The sequence below is a fragment of the Drosophila arizonae genome, chromosome 4 (genome assembly GCF_054131065.1).
Source record: "Drosophila arizonae isolate 15081-1271.41 chromosome 4, UAZ_ARI_1.0, whole genome shotgun sequence".
NCBI lineage: Eukaryota > Metazoa > Arthropoda > Insecta > Diptera > Drosophilidae > Drosophila > Drosophila arizonae.
The window spans coordinates 7178372-7193059 of NC_142924.1; the positions used below are offsets into that span (position 1 = coordinate 7178372).

Consider the following 14688-nt stretch of genomic DNA (forward strand, 5'->3'; position numbering starts at 1 on the left):
CTAAATTTCAAACGCATAAATCTGCTGTTCTGTTTGAATAATTCTTTTATTGCATCAATTGCACTTGTTACTCTTCACCAATTCAGCCGATTGTATAATTACCATGTTGTTTTGTGCTCATTAGGCGAACCATAGTTTATTCTCAATTTTTTGTTTGCTTGGGCCGTCTATATTACTCGTACGCGTCGGCGTGAGCAGACGTATGGCCGTATAATAGAGCGAGCGAGAGCAATTCTAAATTGTTTATATGGTTTTTGTGGCGCATTCCATTTGTTTACGCTAGTCGTTGGCCAGCAATGACGACCAACAGATCGTCATACGTTCGACCGGCTTTTTGGAAGGTGCCTAGTTACAATGGACATGACATAGTCTCTAAGCCAACGAGCACATTTCCGATTTCCACCTTGCGCCGTCGCGGCAGCTGCGGCCACAAGAAGCGTGTCCACTTTGCCGATGAGCTATATAATGGGGTAAGTGACGACACTGGCCCCTCGCACCCGCACCCACACTCTGACTATGCTCTGCTTTTGGCATATGGCATATGGCTTGTCAATCGCCGCTGCTTTGGCCCCAATACCCTCTTGGTCAGCGCATCAGAAAACAGTTCAATAACATTTTGCACTTGGCGGCTCGTAAATAACTCGGCCACAATTTAATTAATTAGCCACTGATGCAGTTTCTCTTTAATAAAACAACATATAACTTTCGATATTCCCAAACTGCATTTAAATATATACATATATTTCATAAATTTATGCACGAAGCGTGAAATTGACGCAAATGCTTTTAGCTGCGGTTGCCAAAAATCAAATGAATTTTGGAATTAAATGTTTATGCATTTACTGACAAGCTTTGAAAAATTTATGACGTTTGCTAATCACCGACTTGAGTGGACAATTGCAAAATTGATTAGACGTTTGTCTCTTGGTCTGCAATGAAAGAATTTTCATTTTAAGAAATTCAAGCTGTAAATAGTAAAAACATTTCAGAATTTTCGGCTAAAATGAAAGAACACCAAATCGAATAAATAGGTTTCAAAAATAAATGCCTGTCCATATATATTGTATGTATATAATTCGAAAAACGACGGGAAGCACAAAAATTTCCGTCTTTTCCGTTGTAAGAAGTAAAAACGGCGATGCCAAAAACAAAGGCAAATGAAATTTTTGTTTGAATATCTTTTCAGCGTTATATAGCTGTATATATATTAATGCCCTACCATTTCAACTTGGCCTGCTCAGAGCTATGTAATTCGTAAATGCTTCCATTCTGGAAAGGGCCAAAATCTTCTGTGCATGTTGCGCATACGACGCGTTGTACGCTTCATTGACTAATGCCGCAAACATTTTGATTTGTTTATTTTGAATGAGCGACTGTTATTGTTGCTAGTGCCGCCATTTGAAGCGTGCCAGTAAATAAATTTAATTACAGCCTCTCATTCGCTTGGATGCGATCTAGACGCTGAGCAACAAAATAATAAAAATGTCGAAAAAAGAAGCAAGCAAAACATATGCCCCAATGTTCGTCATCATCTCTAGTGTGATTATCATGTTGTATGCGCCCAGATGAGGCGACATGTGGCGTCCGATATTCAGGGTCAGTTTGCCTATGCAACCTGGATGAAAGAGCTGGCCAGAGAACGTTGTTGCTCTAGCTGGAATACATATAAGTATATTGCTGTTGAGTATGAAATTTCTCAATAATATCTGAATTGCTTGCAATGGCAGCGAGCAAACCGAAATGCTCTTGCCTGTAGAGCATGATGAAAATTATTGGCATTTGGATTGAGTTCATGTTTCTCAGCTGCTGACTACATGATTGTAGCGCAATGTATTCGTAGTATACCACGATCATTCGCTGCCATCGCTGCAAAAAGGAATACAAATTGTATTTTAAAATTAGTACTTGAGCAGCATTGCGATCGAATAATACGCGAAAAAATCGCGCTGCACGCGCTACCTCCGCCTCGGGCTGAGCACTTTGAGCCAATACAAACAATACAAAATTCGCGCATCAAGTGTGAAGAAGGCAATTCGTCTCTAACTATGCTCAATTGAGTTGCCTGTTGTGGAAACGTATTTATTTCAATTTCAAATTTCTATCAATATCGGAGTCTAACATGAGCCCCAAGCTCCACGAGTTTGCCGTGCAGCTCCAGCGCGATGGCCAGGCCACGCCCTGGGGCATACGTTTGGTCGGTGGCAACGATTTGGATACGCCGTTAATCATCACTAGGGTAATGTGAAGAGTGTGGGATTTGTGCGTTATGTAACTAGAGCAGCAGCAGCTGAAGAACTGAAGAGCTGGCACTGATGCTCCTCTTGCTGCTCTCCGCTCGCTGCTCGTTGCTCTGCTGGTCGCCTGTCGCTTTGTGGTTGAATGTCGCCTCAACGGCCCATTCATCACAATTGTTGCACAGAGCGGCGCGGCAGAGAAGTGTCCATTATCGTTGCCAAACTGTTTTGGCCTTTGGGTTCTGCACTACTTAGTGACAAAACAAACCACAACAACAAATCAAAACAGTAAAGGTATCACGAGATGACACTGTACGACTGACAAATACTCTGCAGCCACAAAAAAAGAGATAGAGACCTAAATCTATTTCCTTAATGACAGCAAAGCTTTTCATTTAAAATAGAGATTACTAAGAAGCCTTAGCGCTCGACTTGCTACTCTATCTAGCACACCCTTTAACCCTTTTTGCCAATGTAGAGTATTAATAGCAAAACTGGCACACACTCACACTCGAGCGCTAGGAGAATGCTGCAATGGCATCGTTGCCAAAGATTTGCATATTCTGAGACGCCAGTAAAACTAATTGAGGCGCAGCAGCGGATAGAAGACGACGCATGTAAACAATGCAAAGGGTGTGGGGGGATGGAAAATGGCCCCCGTCATAAATATGATGTCTGTGCATCTATGTCAAGGGCGTCGTAGGTCTGTTCAAGTGCCTTAACAAGCATCTCATGTGCCTAACCTTCGCCCACAGGTGCAAGTGGGCAGCCCATCGTATGGGGAGCTGCTGCGCGGCGATATTATAGCCAAGATTGGCGAGTATGATGCACGCGACTTGAGTCACGCCGATGCCCAGCAGCTGTTCCGCGGAGCTGGCAACGAAATACGTTTAGTGGTGCACAGGTGAGCTGATGACACGTCTTTGAAGTGAAAGAGCAGTTTAATTGATTAAAAACTCTTGCAGAGACAACACAATTGCCTACACACAGGGCGTCAATCAGGAAGCTGGTGCGGGCAACAGTTCAAAGTTGCCACCGGCCAGTCCGGAATTATCGCAGCATCCGCACCGCGGTCCATCACCTTTTCTACCCGGGCCCAGTCATTTCGAGCGTGCGCTGCAGCTGCCCGTAGATACCTTGCCCCAAACGGTATTTCCGCAGCTAAATGCCTCGGGTGGCTATGTGACACCCGCCAATGTGTTTGCTCCAAAGGCCACTCGCGATCATCAACAGGATGTTGCCGAGGAGCAAGCGCTCATTGTTAATCAGGTGAGTGGCGGAGCGCCGAGGGCTGGCTACAATTAACACTTCCGCTTCATATAAAGTTCAATATAAAATTGTTTGCTTTTACTTCATTGTTTACTTTTTCAAATATCAATAATATTTTCGCTTTACTCACTTGTTTACTTCTTAAAGTTAGCATTACCTTCTCACGCTGTGCATAATTTACTCGTTCGTTTTTCACATTGGGGAAATATTTAATTTATTTTGCCGCACAAAATTATGCAATAAAAAATATCAGTAGTATTTCCTTTACAATTTACATGAATATCCACCATATTTGGCAGGCAATTCTATTAAGATTGCGCTGAAAAGTATGCTACGAAAAAGATTTGCTGTACAAAGCAGACTCCCTGAAGGTGGCAATAGATATTGTTATGAAATAGATATGAATTTTGTAAAAATCCGTCTACCATCTGCTGACATCAGAGGATAGACATTTTGTGGTCAAGGTTTGACTGTTTACACAATCTAAATATAGCCAAAGTAGATATATATATACACAAGTATTAGCTGCGAAAACTTGTACGCTAAACAAGAAAGTCTTGTGACGCAGTCTGCAGGTGGAAAAATTGGCAACAAAATAAACAAAAAGGCAAACGAACGCCCTTTTTTATGAGCAAAATGAAAATAACATCGGCGCAAACAAACAAAAACATTAATCTGAACATTTTCACTCAGCTGCAGGCAGGTGAGCAGCGTAAGTATAGTGAAACATACACATACATACATATACATATATGTATATCTGTCGTACTTATGTATATGAATCAAACATGTGCCAAGTATATCAGTCTACGTGGGCATGTGCATTGCCTGTTGTCGGATGCTACCTTGTGATATTCTTCAGGCAATGCCAATGAAAGTGTTTCGCCCAGCCCACCTCACCAGCGGGTGTTGCCACCTGTCAAGGTTGCCATATTGTTTGTCAATGTAACATAAATTTAAATCAAGGTGCTTCTCTATATTTTTTTTTTAGGATTTCTCATAAAAAATATGATTGTAAGCTATGCTAAAGTAAAATTAAAAATAGCTAAAATTAAAAACAATATATAGTTTTCATAAAAAATTTGTCATATATATAAAAATAGATTTTTTTAAGCTGCCAAGATCAGTTTGCTATTCTTTTTCGAAAAACTTTTTGATCAACCCACTCAAAGAATGTTCTTCTGTTCCTAATGTTCCTAATGTTAAACAAACAACCTTCAGTTTTGGAGGCAGAAAAATAAACATCATTTCATGTAAATTATGAGTACCTTGAAATTTGAAAGTTCTTTGACGCCTCGTCTAGCCTAATGAAGGTTAATTACACCTGTCCTCGTAATGAATCCAGTGCCAATTGATTCTTTGACAGCAATTAGTTGCAGCACAAAATGTCAATGTTATATCTATAAATATCGAAAATGTATATAATATTTGAAACAAACTGAAACACATCAATATTGTGCTATAGAACAACATTTTTGTGGAATTATTTAAATTTTATGATGAAAACAAATAACCTCGTTTCGAAAAAAGAAATTGCTCCAAAAATCGTCAATTAAATTATATGAATGATATATAATTTTGTTTTGTGAATAGGCAGGACAAACAACTGACAGCACATATGTATCTAATATATAGATATATATGCATATATATATGAATGCCGTTATAGGGTGATGTCGGGGCGGGGTTTTTCTTTCGGCGCGTGGGCGATTGTGAAAAGCGCTCACGGCAGCATCCAAGTCCAAGTTTATATGTAAGTTGTTGTTGTATTTAAATGTTACGCTCGGTGAATAATCTATTTGCACAAAAACATTTAGCGTAAGAATATGTATCTTTAACAAATTGAGAGAGAGTGTATGAGTGAGTGAGAGGATGTGGCAACTGATGCGGTGGTGTGCGTGGGTTTGAACGGCCTCTGACCGTCAGCACTCGCACTCTGGCTGTTCTATATGACCAAACACACACTCACACACACACACACACATAGAGAAATTCATACATACACATAGACATGCACAACTCATATATAGAGACTCTATATAGATGGATTGGAATTCCGCGCAGTCGAAATAGCAATAATTCGCCAGCATCTGAAAATTTTCAAATCAGTTGCGTTCGGAATATTGAAAAATAAACAACAAGCCTAGTGAAGCGATCTCCGCAAGAGTGGTGTAGAAGAAGAAGAAGTAGAAGAAGAAGCGTTATTTTAAACGTGCGATAAAAGCAAGTTTCCCAATTCAAAATAAAAATAAAAAAAAAAAGAGAAAGAGAAAGAAAATAAATAAATAATAAAAAAATTTTCATATTAAATTTAAATTGTGTTATTTAGCAATTGCTTTTTAACGTTACGTAAGAGTTTTTCTATAATTTTCCCCGTTTTTATTCCATTCCAAATTTTGCTGATAAAAATAAAGGAGTTTAAAGTTTAAAAACCAAAAACTACATAAAAACACACACATATTGAAATGGAGTACGTTCAGTTCAAAAATGGATCTCCCGTCTACTACAAGGAGCAGCCAGACCTCAATGAGTGCATTCAATATCAAGTAAGCATTACGAACTCGGCTAGCAAAAGCGATAAAAGACAAAATTCAAATACCGAAGAAGCTTCTTCAAAAAGAGTTAAGCTCAAGACAGACTAAAATTAAAAGTAGACAAATAACCAATCATTTTTCCGAAAGGGAAAACATTTTTTATTAATAATATCTTGGAGAAGTTAATCTATTCTTAATACTTTATGGAAATAAGAATAATACTGGTAATAATTCTGAAAGATTTACAAAAAAGGCGGCAATTAAAAAAGCCAAAATTTGAGCAATAATAAAAAAAATACATTTAACTTCAGTGCTCATTTGAAAGACGTCACCTTTACTGTCAAAAAAAAAAAAAAAAAAAAAAAAAAAATGGTATAATTCAAGTTCAAATACAAATGTCAACGAAAGCAACAGTTGAAAAGCGTTTTTCAATTATTTCTAAAATTTTCCTAAAAAATTGTATACTATATATTTGTATATATACGATTTGTTCTCTCGCGCTCTTTCTGCTCTGCTTCTTCTATGTATACACCCACCATTTAGCTTATTATTTAAACATATTTGTGCGTTGAAAGCAACAAAAACAAATTGAACATTTTTGCTGAAACATATTTTTCATAGCTCTTTCTCGAATGTAATTCAAACCAACTCAATAGATATTTTTAGATGAACAAAAAACAAAGAAGAATAGAAAAGCGCTGAGCGAGAATAATAAACAAAATTATTCGAAATGAAATTAATCTAAAAATGACTATATAGCTAACGGCATGGGCGATAATTAGTTTAATGCCCAAAAGCAAAAGAGCTCAGACTTGATTTTTGGCATTGCCTCAAATAATGTCAAATAAATGCGCAGCGAAAGTGAACAATTGTTGCTAAACAATGTTTGCTAGCATAAGATAGATATTTACATATACATATATATTTATATATTGCAAAACTAATTTATTTTTAAAATTTAACACTATATGAAATCAATGTGTGAGAGTTTGTCAACAATTTGTGTGGATTTGTCCTGTATCAAAGATATTTGGCTTTATAAAAATCATAATTTCAATTAAAAATATTCGAAAGTGACCCTCAAATGTATATTTCGAAATATTCTTCGTGCTTGCGCTAGCAACACAATTTTAAATTTAGCATGAAATAAATTTCTAATTTATTTTTGTATTCCTCTCAAAAATGATTCGATTCTGTCTTATGGCCAAGGTGAATGAATAAATTGTGAGAAATGCGCAATTAAATGAAAACGGCAGCAGTAAAATGGCCTAAAAGCTAATTTTCGTAAAGGTAATCTATATGATGAAGATCATGATCCGTCACTTGGCCAGGCAGGCCGTGTCGCTGAGGATGGAAGCAATCAACTGTTTGTCACTCAGTGCTGCATGCACCTCCTCCTCATCCCACTGCAGCACCACTTTGTTGAGTCGTGGTTCCTTCTTGCGCATAATACGCAGAATGCCTCTCGTCTCCACCAGATCCACAGTGCCAGCAAACTCTGCCTGATCGAGTGCAAGTATGTTCCTCTTCGCGCACACCCTTCTATACACCTCATGCAGGCGTCCCATGCTGATGTCTTTGTTGCGCTCATTGCGCAGCATCAGCACGAGAGAGCAGAGCATTAGCTTCTGCTGCAGTGGAAAGGCAGCTTCGATATCCTCCTCTAGATTCTGTGAGGCGCCGTAGACCTTGTTGAGCACCGCAGCCACTTGACTCACCTGTACGGGCTTGAGGGTGTCTGTAAATTAAATATATATTATTTTAGCTGTTCCATATATCTTCCATATTTCTTCTTTACCTTCAACCTGTGCGCTGTTCCCGTCCAGCTCGAGCGCCTTCATGTTGAACTCCTTTTCGCCCGCCCTCTTCTGTTGCTCGGCAATTTCCACAACGCGTCGGCCAATGTCCAGAGCGCGTCTCACATCGCCACTAATAGCGCTCACCTTGGCCGCGAGCAACTGTAGCGTAACAGGTGGAAAGACGTCCAAGACTTCAGCTTCGGCTAGACGGGACTTAAATATTTCCACAATCTGTGGTTTGGTATAGGGTGGGAAGTGCATCAGTCTTGGTTTTAGTTCGCAGCGCGCATTTAAACGCATCAGCGCACGATCTGTGAGATCCAAGCTGTTGGCAATGCCAACCAGCAAAATGCGAGCACCTGGCATAGCGGGCCACTCGAAGATCGTATATAAAACCTCCTGCCTTGATGTGCACAGCTGATCGATCTCGTCCAGCACCAAGAGCAGCATACGTTTAGCAGTTCGCAGATGACGTTGGATGGCCGCCAGATGGTCTCGCTCAGTGCGACCCGCTGGTTTCAGCTGCAGCTCTGTGCACAACTTCTTATAGACAGCGCCCACGCTGGCAATGCTCGTGCAGTTGATGTAGACACGCTGCAATCGCTGGGCGAACTCGGGCGCTCTCAAAAGCAGCGAGAGACAGGCTGTCTTGCCAGTGCCTGGCTGGCCCGAGACGTAGAGACTGCCTGAGGTTTGCGACTCTAAATGAGAGGTGAAAAACTCCCGAAGTTCCTGTAGCTGTGGCTCTCTTCCAGGCAGGTTAAGAGTCTCCGCGCTATTTAGCACCCGACGCGCATTCTGATATTTGTTGCGTGGAGGTGAAGGCTTTGCCTCCTCTCTCTCTGCCTCTTTGGTTTTCGTTTCAGTCTTGCTTGGTTGTTCCTCTTCCACCTTCTCTACCTCATCAACGCGCTCATCTATGCTCAGTCTGTCCAGCAGTCGCGATGGGCTGATCAAATGTTGTGGCAACGGATGCGTCTTTCGCTGCTTCGGCGGCGATACATGTGCAGCATCATCATGCTCACCCTCTTCGCTGCTATTGCTACTACTCTCATCCATCAGTTTTGCAGCACGTATATTAGCCTCAATGCGTTTGGCTCTGCTCGTCAAAGCTGCAACCGAAGTTTTTGTCGTTGTTTTCTTGCTGCTGCGTGGCGTCTTTAGTTGCGCTTCTTTGATTTTTGCCGCAGTGGCTGTCTTACGTTTGCTCGCTTTGTCCATTTGATTCAACAGGTTGCTGTTTTCGTTATTCTCTGAAATTACACTAATAGAATCATCCTGATCTTCGTCGTCGCTGTCTTCGACCCGTTTCGTTTGCCTCAAGCGCCAAATTTCTGAGCGTCGTGGCGTTGAGGGCAACGGTGACTGAGGCAGCGCTGCCGTCGTAGTTGCTGCTACAGCAGACTTGCTAATGCTACTCAAGCGCGTGGAGCGGCGTACGGCAGCCATTTGTTAAGCTTTGTTAAGTTTATTGATCTTATTGATCACTTAATATGCAATTAGAATTTATTTCAATATAAGCTAAGTTTAAGTTTTCACCGATCTGTGACAAAGAAAATGTAAGCAAAAGGCGCGAAAGGCGACTCAGCTGCGCTTCACGATCAGCTGCAGCTGCCGCAGTCTGGCAGCGCTGTAAAGCACTTCACGGCACTTTACAGCACTGCACGAAATGTTGCATTCGATAATTGGCGCAAATGTTTGAAAATTTGAATTTTGTCGCACTGAATATTAAATTACTTACGCGCTTGTGCGACTGCGTGTGACCGTTGATTTTCAAAAATAAAATAGCAAGCAGAAAATGAAAATATTGCTGGACGAAGGCGAAAACGCTTACGTAAGCACCTATAAATATTAGTCTAGCCTCGCAACGCTGAGATATTTTTAAAATATATGTGTGTGTATAGACCGAGGCAATCACACTCTCGTACATAAAATGGAATTTTGGTAAATAAAGTTTATACAGAAATCGCACACACACACAAATGCAACATTCACTGAAATTGTTTAGCTGTCTGTTAAATAAAGCATAGCGAAATTGTTTTCGATACATTTGGATGCTGCCCCAACGGACTTTGTACATAGTATTTTATTATTTATTTAGATTGCACCAGCTTGAAAGGCATTGGCAAATGTTTGCAATCTGTGTGGCATAAACAAATCAATAAATTTAACCATACATTTTGTATATGTGTTCTCATAGCCATACCGAACAACTCCACTGGTGCTGCCCGGTGCAAAAGTGAAAAAGGATGCGCCCACAACAGAGTCATATCTGAGACATTATCCAAATCCAGCTGTGCGCGCCCATCCCGGACACGACTACCATGACAGTATCATGAAGCAACGCGTTGCCGATACCATGTTGCACAAGGTTGTTGGCCAGGATGCCGACTCTGGCAGAGTAAGCTATAAAAAACTCAAATTTTAACCTAAATCCGTCTGTTTTATGGACCATTTCTATTTAGGTTTTCCACAAGCAATTCAACTCGCCAATTGGTCTCTACTCCAGCAACAATATTGAGGACACCATCAGAACAACAGTTCCGTAAGTTTACCACTCATTTGGATTCTTCTTTAAAGCTACTCAACTGACAATATCAAATGCTTAGTTACAAAAGACAAATACACTAACCAGCAAACTTTTTGAAACTCTGTTAACAACCAACAATTTGAGATATTTTTTGAAAAAAAAGAAACAAATTTTGAATAAAATACTTTGGTTTGCGTAGTTTTTTGTCAACAATTTGTATGCAGCTCTTAAGATGCGCCTTAGTAAGCTTTCAACTAATATATATAGATCTATTATTTTGATTAGTCGAAAGTCCGTGCCTAGTTAAGACCTAATCCATTAATTATAAAATAAAAAAAATAAAAAATAAAATAAAATAAAAAGAAAAAGAAATTTACTAAAACTACAATAAGACACACACATATAAGACCCATGAGACCAGGGAGTCTATAGATGTTGTATGTCTACTACTTGCTCAATGTTTCTCTATATACACACATACATATACATACACATGCTCTCTCTATATATATACACCACATACATATATCTTTAAATATATTCTATGTATATTGTTGTAGCTTTGCCACAAGCGATAGCAATCGCTTGAAGGAAAGTCCTTTGCATCGTCCTTTGCCAACAAAACTTGACGGGTAAAAGTAAACATATTTTGAGCACAGCCTGATATATATATAAACACTTATATATACACTCATATATATATATATACATACTTTTTACTGGATTGATTGATTGATTTGCATTTCCTTGAAGATCGTAAACAAACAGAGGCCAAGCATTCGGTCTTCTAGAAACTTGATTATTAGGCATAATTGGAAACGTGAATGTTTGCTACGTACACAAATTTTACAAATATTACAAAATTTTCCTACACGTACACCGTATTGATGTAGTACTGTACCATATATGTTCACAAATTATTCTGCCTGCCAACGAACGATTAACCGAATTGTTGTACACCCAGCCACAACAAGCTGCAACCTGTGTATAGTCCTAATCCCATATCAAATATACATACATACATATATGTCCTATATATATATACGTACAGCTAGACCCAAGGTCATGAGTGCATGTGCTGTCTATATGTTACATGTATGAATCTGATTGTTTAATTCCACTTCCTATCGCAATCTGGAATTTGAATTTTCTCCAAAAAAGAAAATCAAAACCTCTCGAAGTCAGAGTTTAAAGTTCCTCAAGTCCTATCCCTTGTTGTTCTTTGACCAAATATTTATTAGAATGGCATATGAGGCGCAATTGTGAAAGGTGAATAGCAATTAGGTCAGACGCTGTAAATATGTTAGATGATACATTCCTAATACGAATTGATCAATTGTTCTAATTGGATAAGATGCTTAACAAAACCAATCTCTATATATAAGTATATAAATATTTATATTTTATACCAACAAAACACAATACTCTAGCCAATATATATTATCAAACTTAGAACTTAGCTGCACGATTAATGTTAGAATTTTCATCGATCTATCTTTCCTGGAACAAAAACGTAAAATCCTGGAGCAACAAAAGCAAAAAGATCAACTTGCCGAGCAACAACGTCAACAGCGGCAACAGCAACTGCAGCAGCTCTATCAACAAAAAAACCTATGAACAATATAAATTGTTTTTTGATATCAATGACAAAATTAGCAACAATTTTAACTAGAGCAATGACATACCCCAAAGTCCCCTAGTCCAAGAATCGCACCTAAACAAAACACAAAAACCAACCCCAAAACAAAAGTTCCTAAAAAAGACGTTTGCTGAATTTATCCAACTCAAAGTGTCAAAGACAACACAACAACAACAAGTTCCTAAATTCCCACTAAGTATTAACAGTAGTACCTGACTAACACGAATCCTACAATTAATCAACTATGTAATACCATTTTTTTAAATAATAATTTTCAACTTTTTGTTATGCTGTTCTGTTATACAATTTACATTTAATAATTAGTTGTAAGAGATTTGTTGAATTTTTCATTACTTAATTATTAAAGTTGTTTGAGAAAATGTCGAGTTTTAAGACAACGGCTATTTGATTGGAAAACAACTAAACCAAAAAAAAAAAAGAATTAAAAAATCACAAAACAACAAAAATAATTCTAACGTATTTTGTGCACATCCTGTTTTCTCTTTCTATTCTCTCACTACTCTGTCTCACGCTACTCAACCGATGTACAAAAACAATTCATATATGTATATACACATGTATATATATATGAACTTAACCAACAAAAATAAAAATGATATAACGTTAAAAAATTCTTTAAAAAAATTGCATAACCTTAAATATTTTGACATATGATATTTACCAAAATACGGCGCTTTCAACGATCTCAATCAAAACAAAAACAATACGATAAAAATCCAAACTCGATAAATCGAATCGACGTAACAGTTATAAGAAAACTGTTGTTTACGATCCAAGGAATAGCGAAACCTACAGAGCCATTCAAGAGGAAGGCGGCTACAGCAGCTATGGTCAATCCTCGCCACAGGAAGTAACCATACCTGTGCAGACAAAGGTCTACCAGCCGAATAGATTGGTTCCAGGAAAGGTAAGATCGCGTCAACTGTCAAACCGAAATCAAATCGAAATTGTTCTCAGCTCAAAAAAAAAGCAACTTATATGTGAACTATATATCTGTGTGTTAGACACGATATATAAATAAATATATATTGTCCAGTTCATTGCGCACTATTTGAATATCTTTCTATCTCTATCTACTATTATCTCTAAATGTATCTCGCCGTCTCACGTACCGTCAAATCAAAATTTTGTTTTATAGTACAGCCACAGCATTTTTTGTTTCTGTTGTCCTCTCTCTGTGTGTCCTCTGTCCAATGCTATATATTCCAATGCCTAGCAGAATGTTAAGCGGCGCTCGTATGTTTAATGTGCTGTCAGGCAATGCAATGTTAACTAACCTAAGTCGAATACTAACATTATTATTTTTGATTTTGGATAACTTGTCATGGAATCTGCAAGTCGTACAGCATCATCATTAATCACATCTCTGTGTATATTCTTCCGAGTCACAATAAGCTTTTTATTTTTGGCATAACATAACGGACTAACTAACAGAAAGCACGCTCATAACATTTGAAGAGAAAATCAATATAGCTGGAATATTTCTCTCCATTAAGCAAATTTTATCTTTATTTCTACATACCTTATAAATGCCTTTACAGAAGCCAGTATCAGCGCCAGTATCCCGGCCGCCGTACAATGTAAGTAACTGAAAATCAAATTAACAGCGCTGTTATCAATTAACATATGCTCTCTTCTTAACAGGTGGTAAACACACACGATGAAAACATACGCCAGAGCGGCTCGTTCAATCGTCTGATGTACAGCGTTATTGGTGCCACTGACTACTAGAGCAACAACAGCAGCAACAGTCGACAACAACAACAACAACAACAGCAGCAGCAACAGGCAACAATAAAAATAACAACAAACAACAGTTGCTAGTTAAGCGTTATTTAACCAATTTAGCGGATTTTTATGAAATTCTGTTTAACTTATTTAAAAATAATTTATAAAACAAAAACTAAAGAAAACAAACCAACGACAAGAGAAGCAACTAACAAAAGGAATACCCCTAATATATATACATAAATACATATTACGAATCGGTACAGAAATTCAATGGAGCTGATCTAAATATTATTATAAATATAAACAAACAACAACCAAAATTAACTCACTCTTTGCTGAGTTCAATTGTTCTCAAACCTTTTTGTCAGCCTCCCAGCGCAATAGTCAATAAAAAACAAAAAGAGAAATTAAATTTAATTTTAGTTAAAGATTTTTATTAAATATATTATTTATGTTCATTTCAAGTTGACTTCGTTCGAAATCAACAGCGAGTGGTTCTAGTCCTTACAAATGTATGAAAACGAATAAAGCAATACAAGAGTGCTGGAGTCGGGTGTGCCCGACTTGCAGATACCCTGAATTCTCTGTGCTGAGTTGCTGTTTTAAATGATTTTTCATTTCTAATATGGAATGTAAATAAGTAGGGTATGCAAGCGGAGTTGTATTCGTCGCATACATATCATATATATTCAAATATTTTCCCCCTCCATAAATGCAAGCAGACTTTTCTTGAGAGTGGGCAAACCCCATTTATAATTGCATTTAATTAGAGCTAAGTGACTTTCAATTCTCTATTCGATTTCCCTGCTTTTCTGTGCCGTAATCCGATACTTCCAAAAACTTTGCATAACATGACTCGGCAGATCTCTTGATATATATGTAAATAAATCTATTTACCACATTTGAGGTCCATCAATCACGCAGGCAATTA

The 14688-nt window shown here is 38.2% G+C and overlaps 2 protein-coding genes across 9 annotated transcripts; one reads left to right on the plus strand and one right to left on the minus strand.

The window, feature by feature from the left end:
* The first annotated feature begins 271 nt into the window (after positions 1-271).
* Positions 272-14337, plus strand: Zasp66 (PDZ_signaling and DUF4749 domain-containing protein Zasp66). Of its 8 annotated transcripts, none has more exons than XM_018008417.2 (9): positions 278-470; positions 2990-3138; positions 3200-3503; positions 10037-10237; positions 10302-10381; positions 10927-10998; positions 12774-12933; positions 13568-13606; positions 13671-14337. In XM_018008417.2, exons 1-9 carry the CDS (start codon positions 297-299, stop codon positions 13755-13757), a joined length of 1266 nt encoding a protein of 421 aa, XP_017863906.1. In that variant the 5' UTR covers positions 278-296; the 3' UTR covers positions 13758-14337. The 8 variants fall into 8 exon arrangements, with proteins under 8 accessions (XP_089322968.1, XP_089322969.1, XP_017863906.1 ...); XM_018008418.2 differs by lacking the exon at positions 278-470 and adding an exon at positions 1867-2236; XM_089466843.1 differs by lacking the exon at positions 12774-12933 and having other exon boundaries at positions 274-470.
* On the minus strand, positions 6958-9452 carry Cdc6 (Cell division cycle 6). Its single transcript, XM_018008415.2, has 2 exons — positions 7836-9452; positions 6958-7775 (listed from the first exon to the last, which is right to left on the minus strand). Exons 1-2 carry the CDS (start codon positions 9283-9285, stop codon positions 7357-7359), a joined length of 1869 nt encoding a protein of 622 aa, XP_017863904.1. The 5' UTR covers positions 9286-9452; the 3' UTR covers positions 6958-7356.
* Positions 14338-14688: the final 351 nt, after the last annotated feature.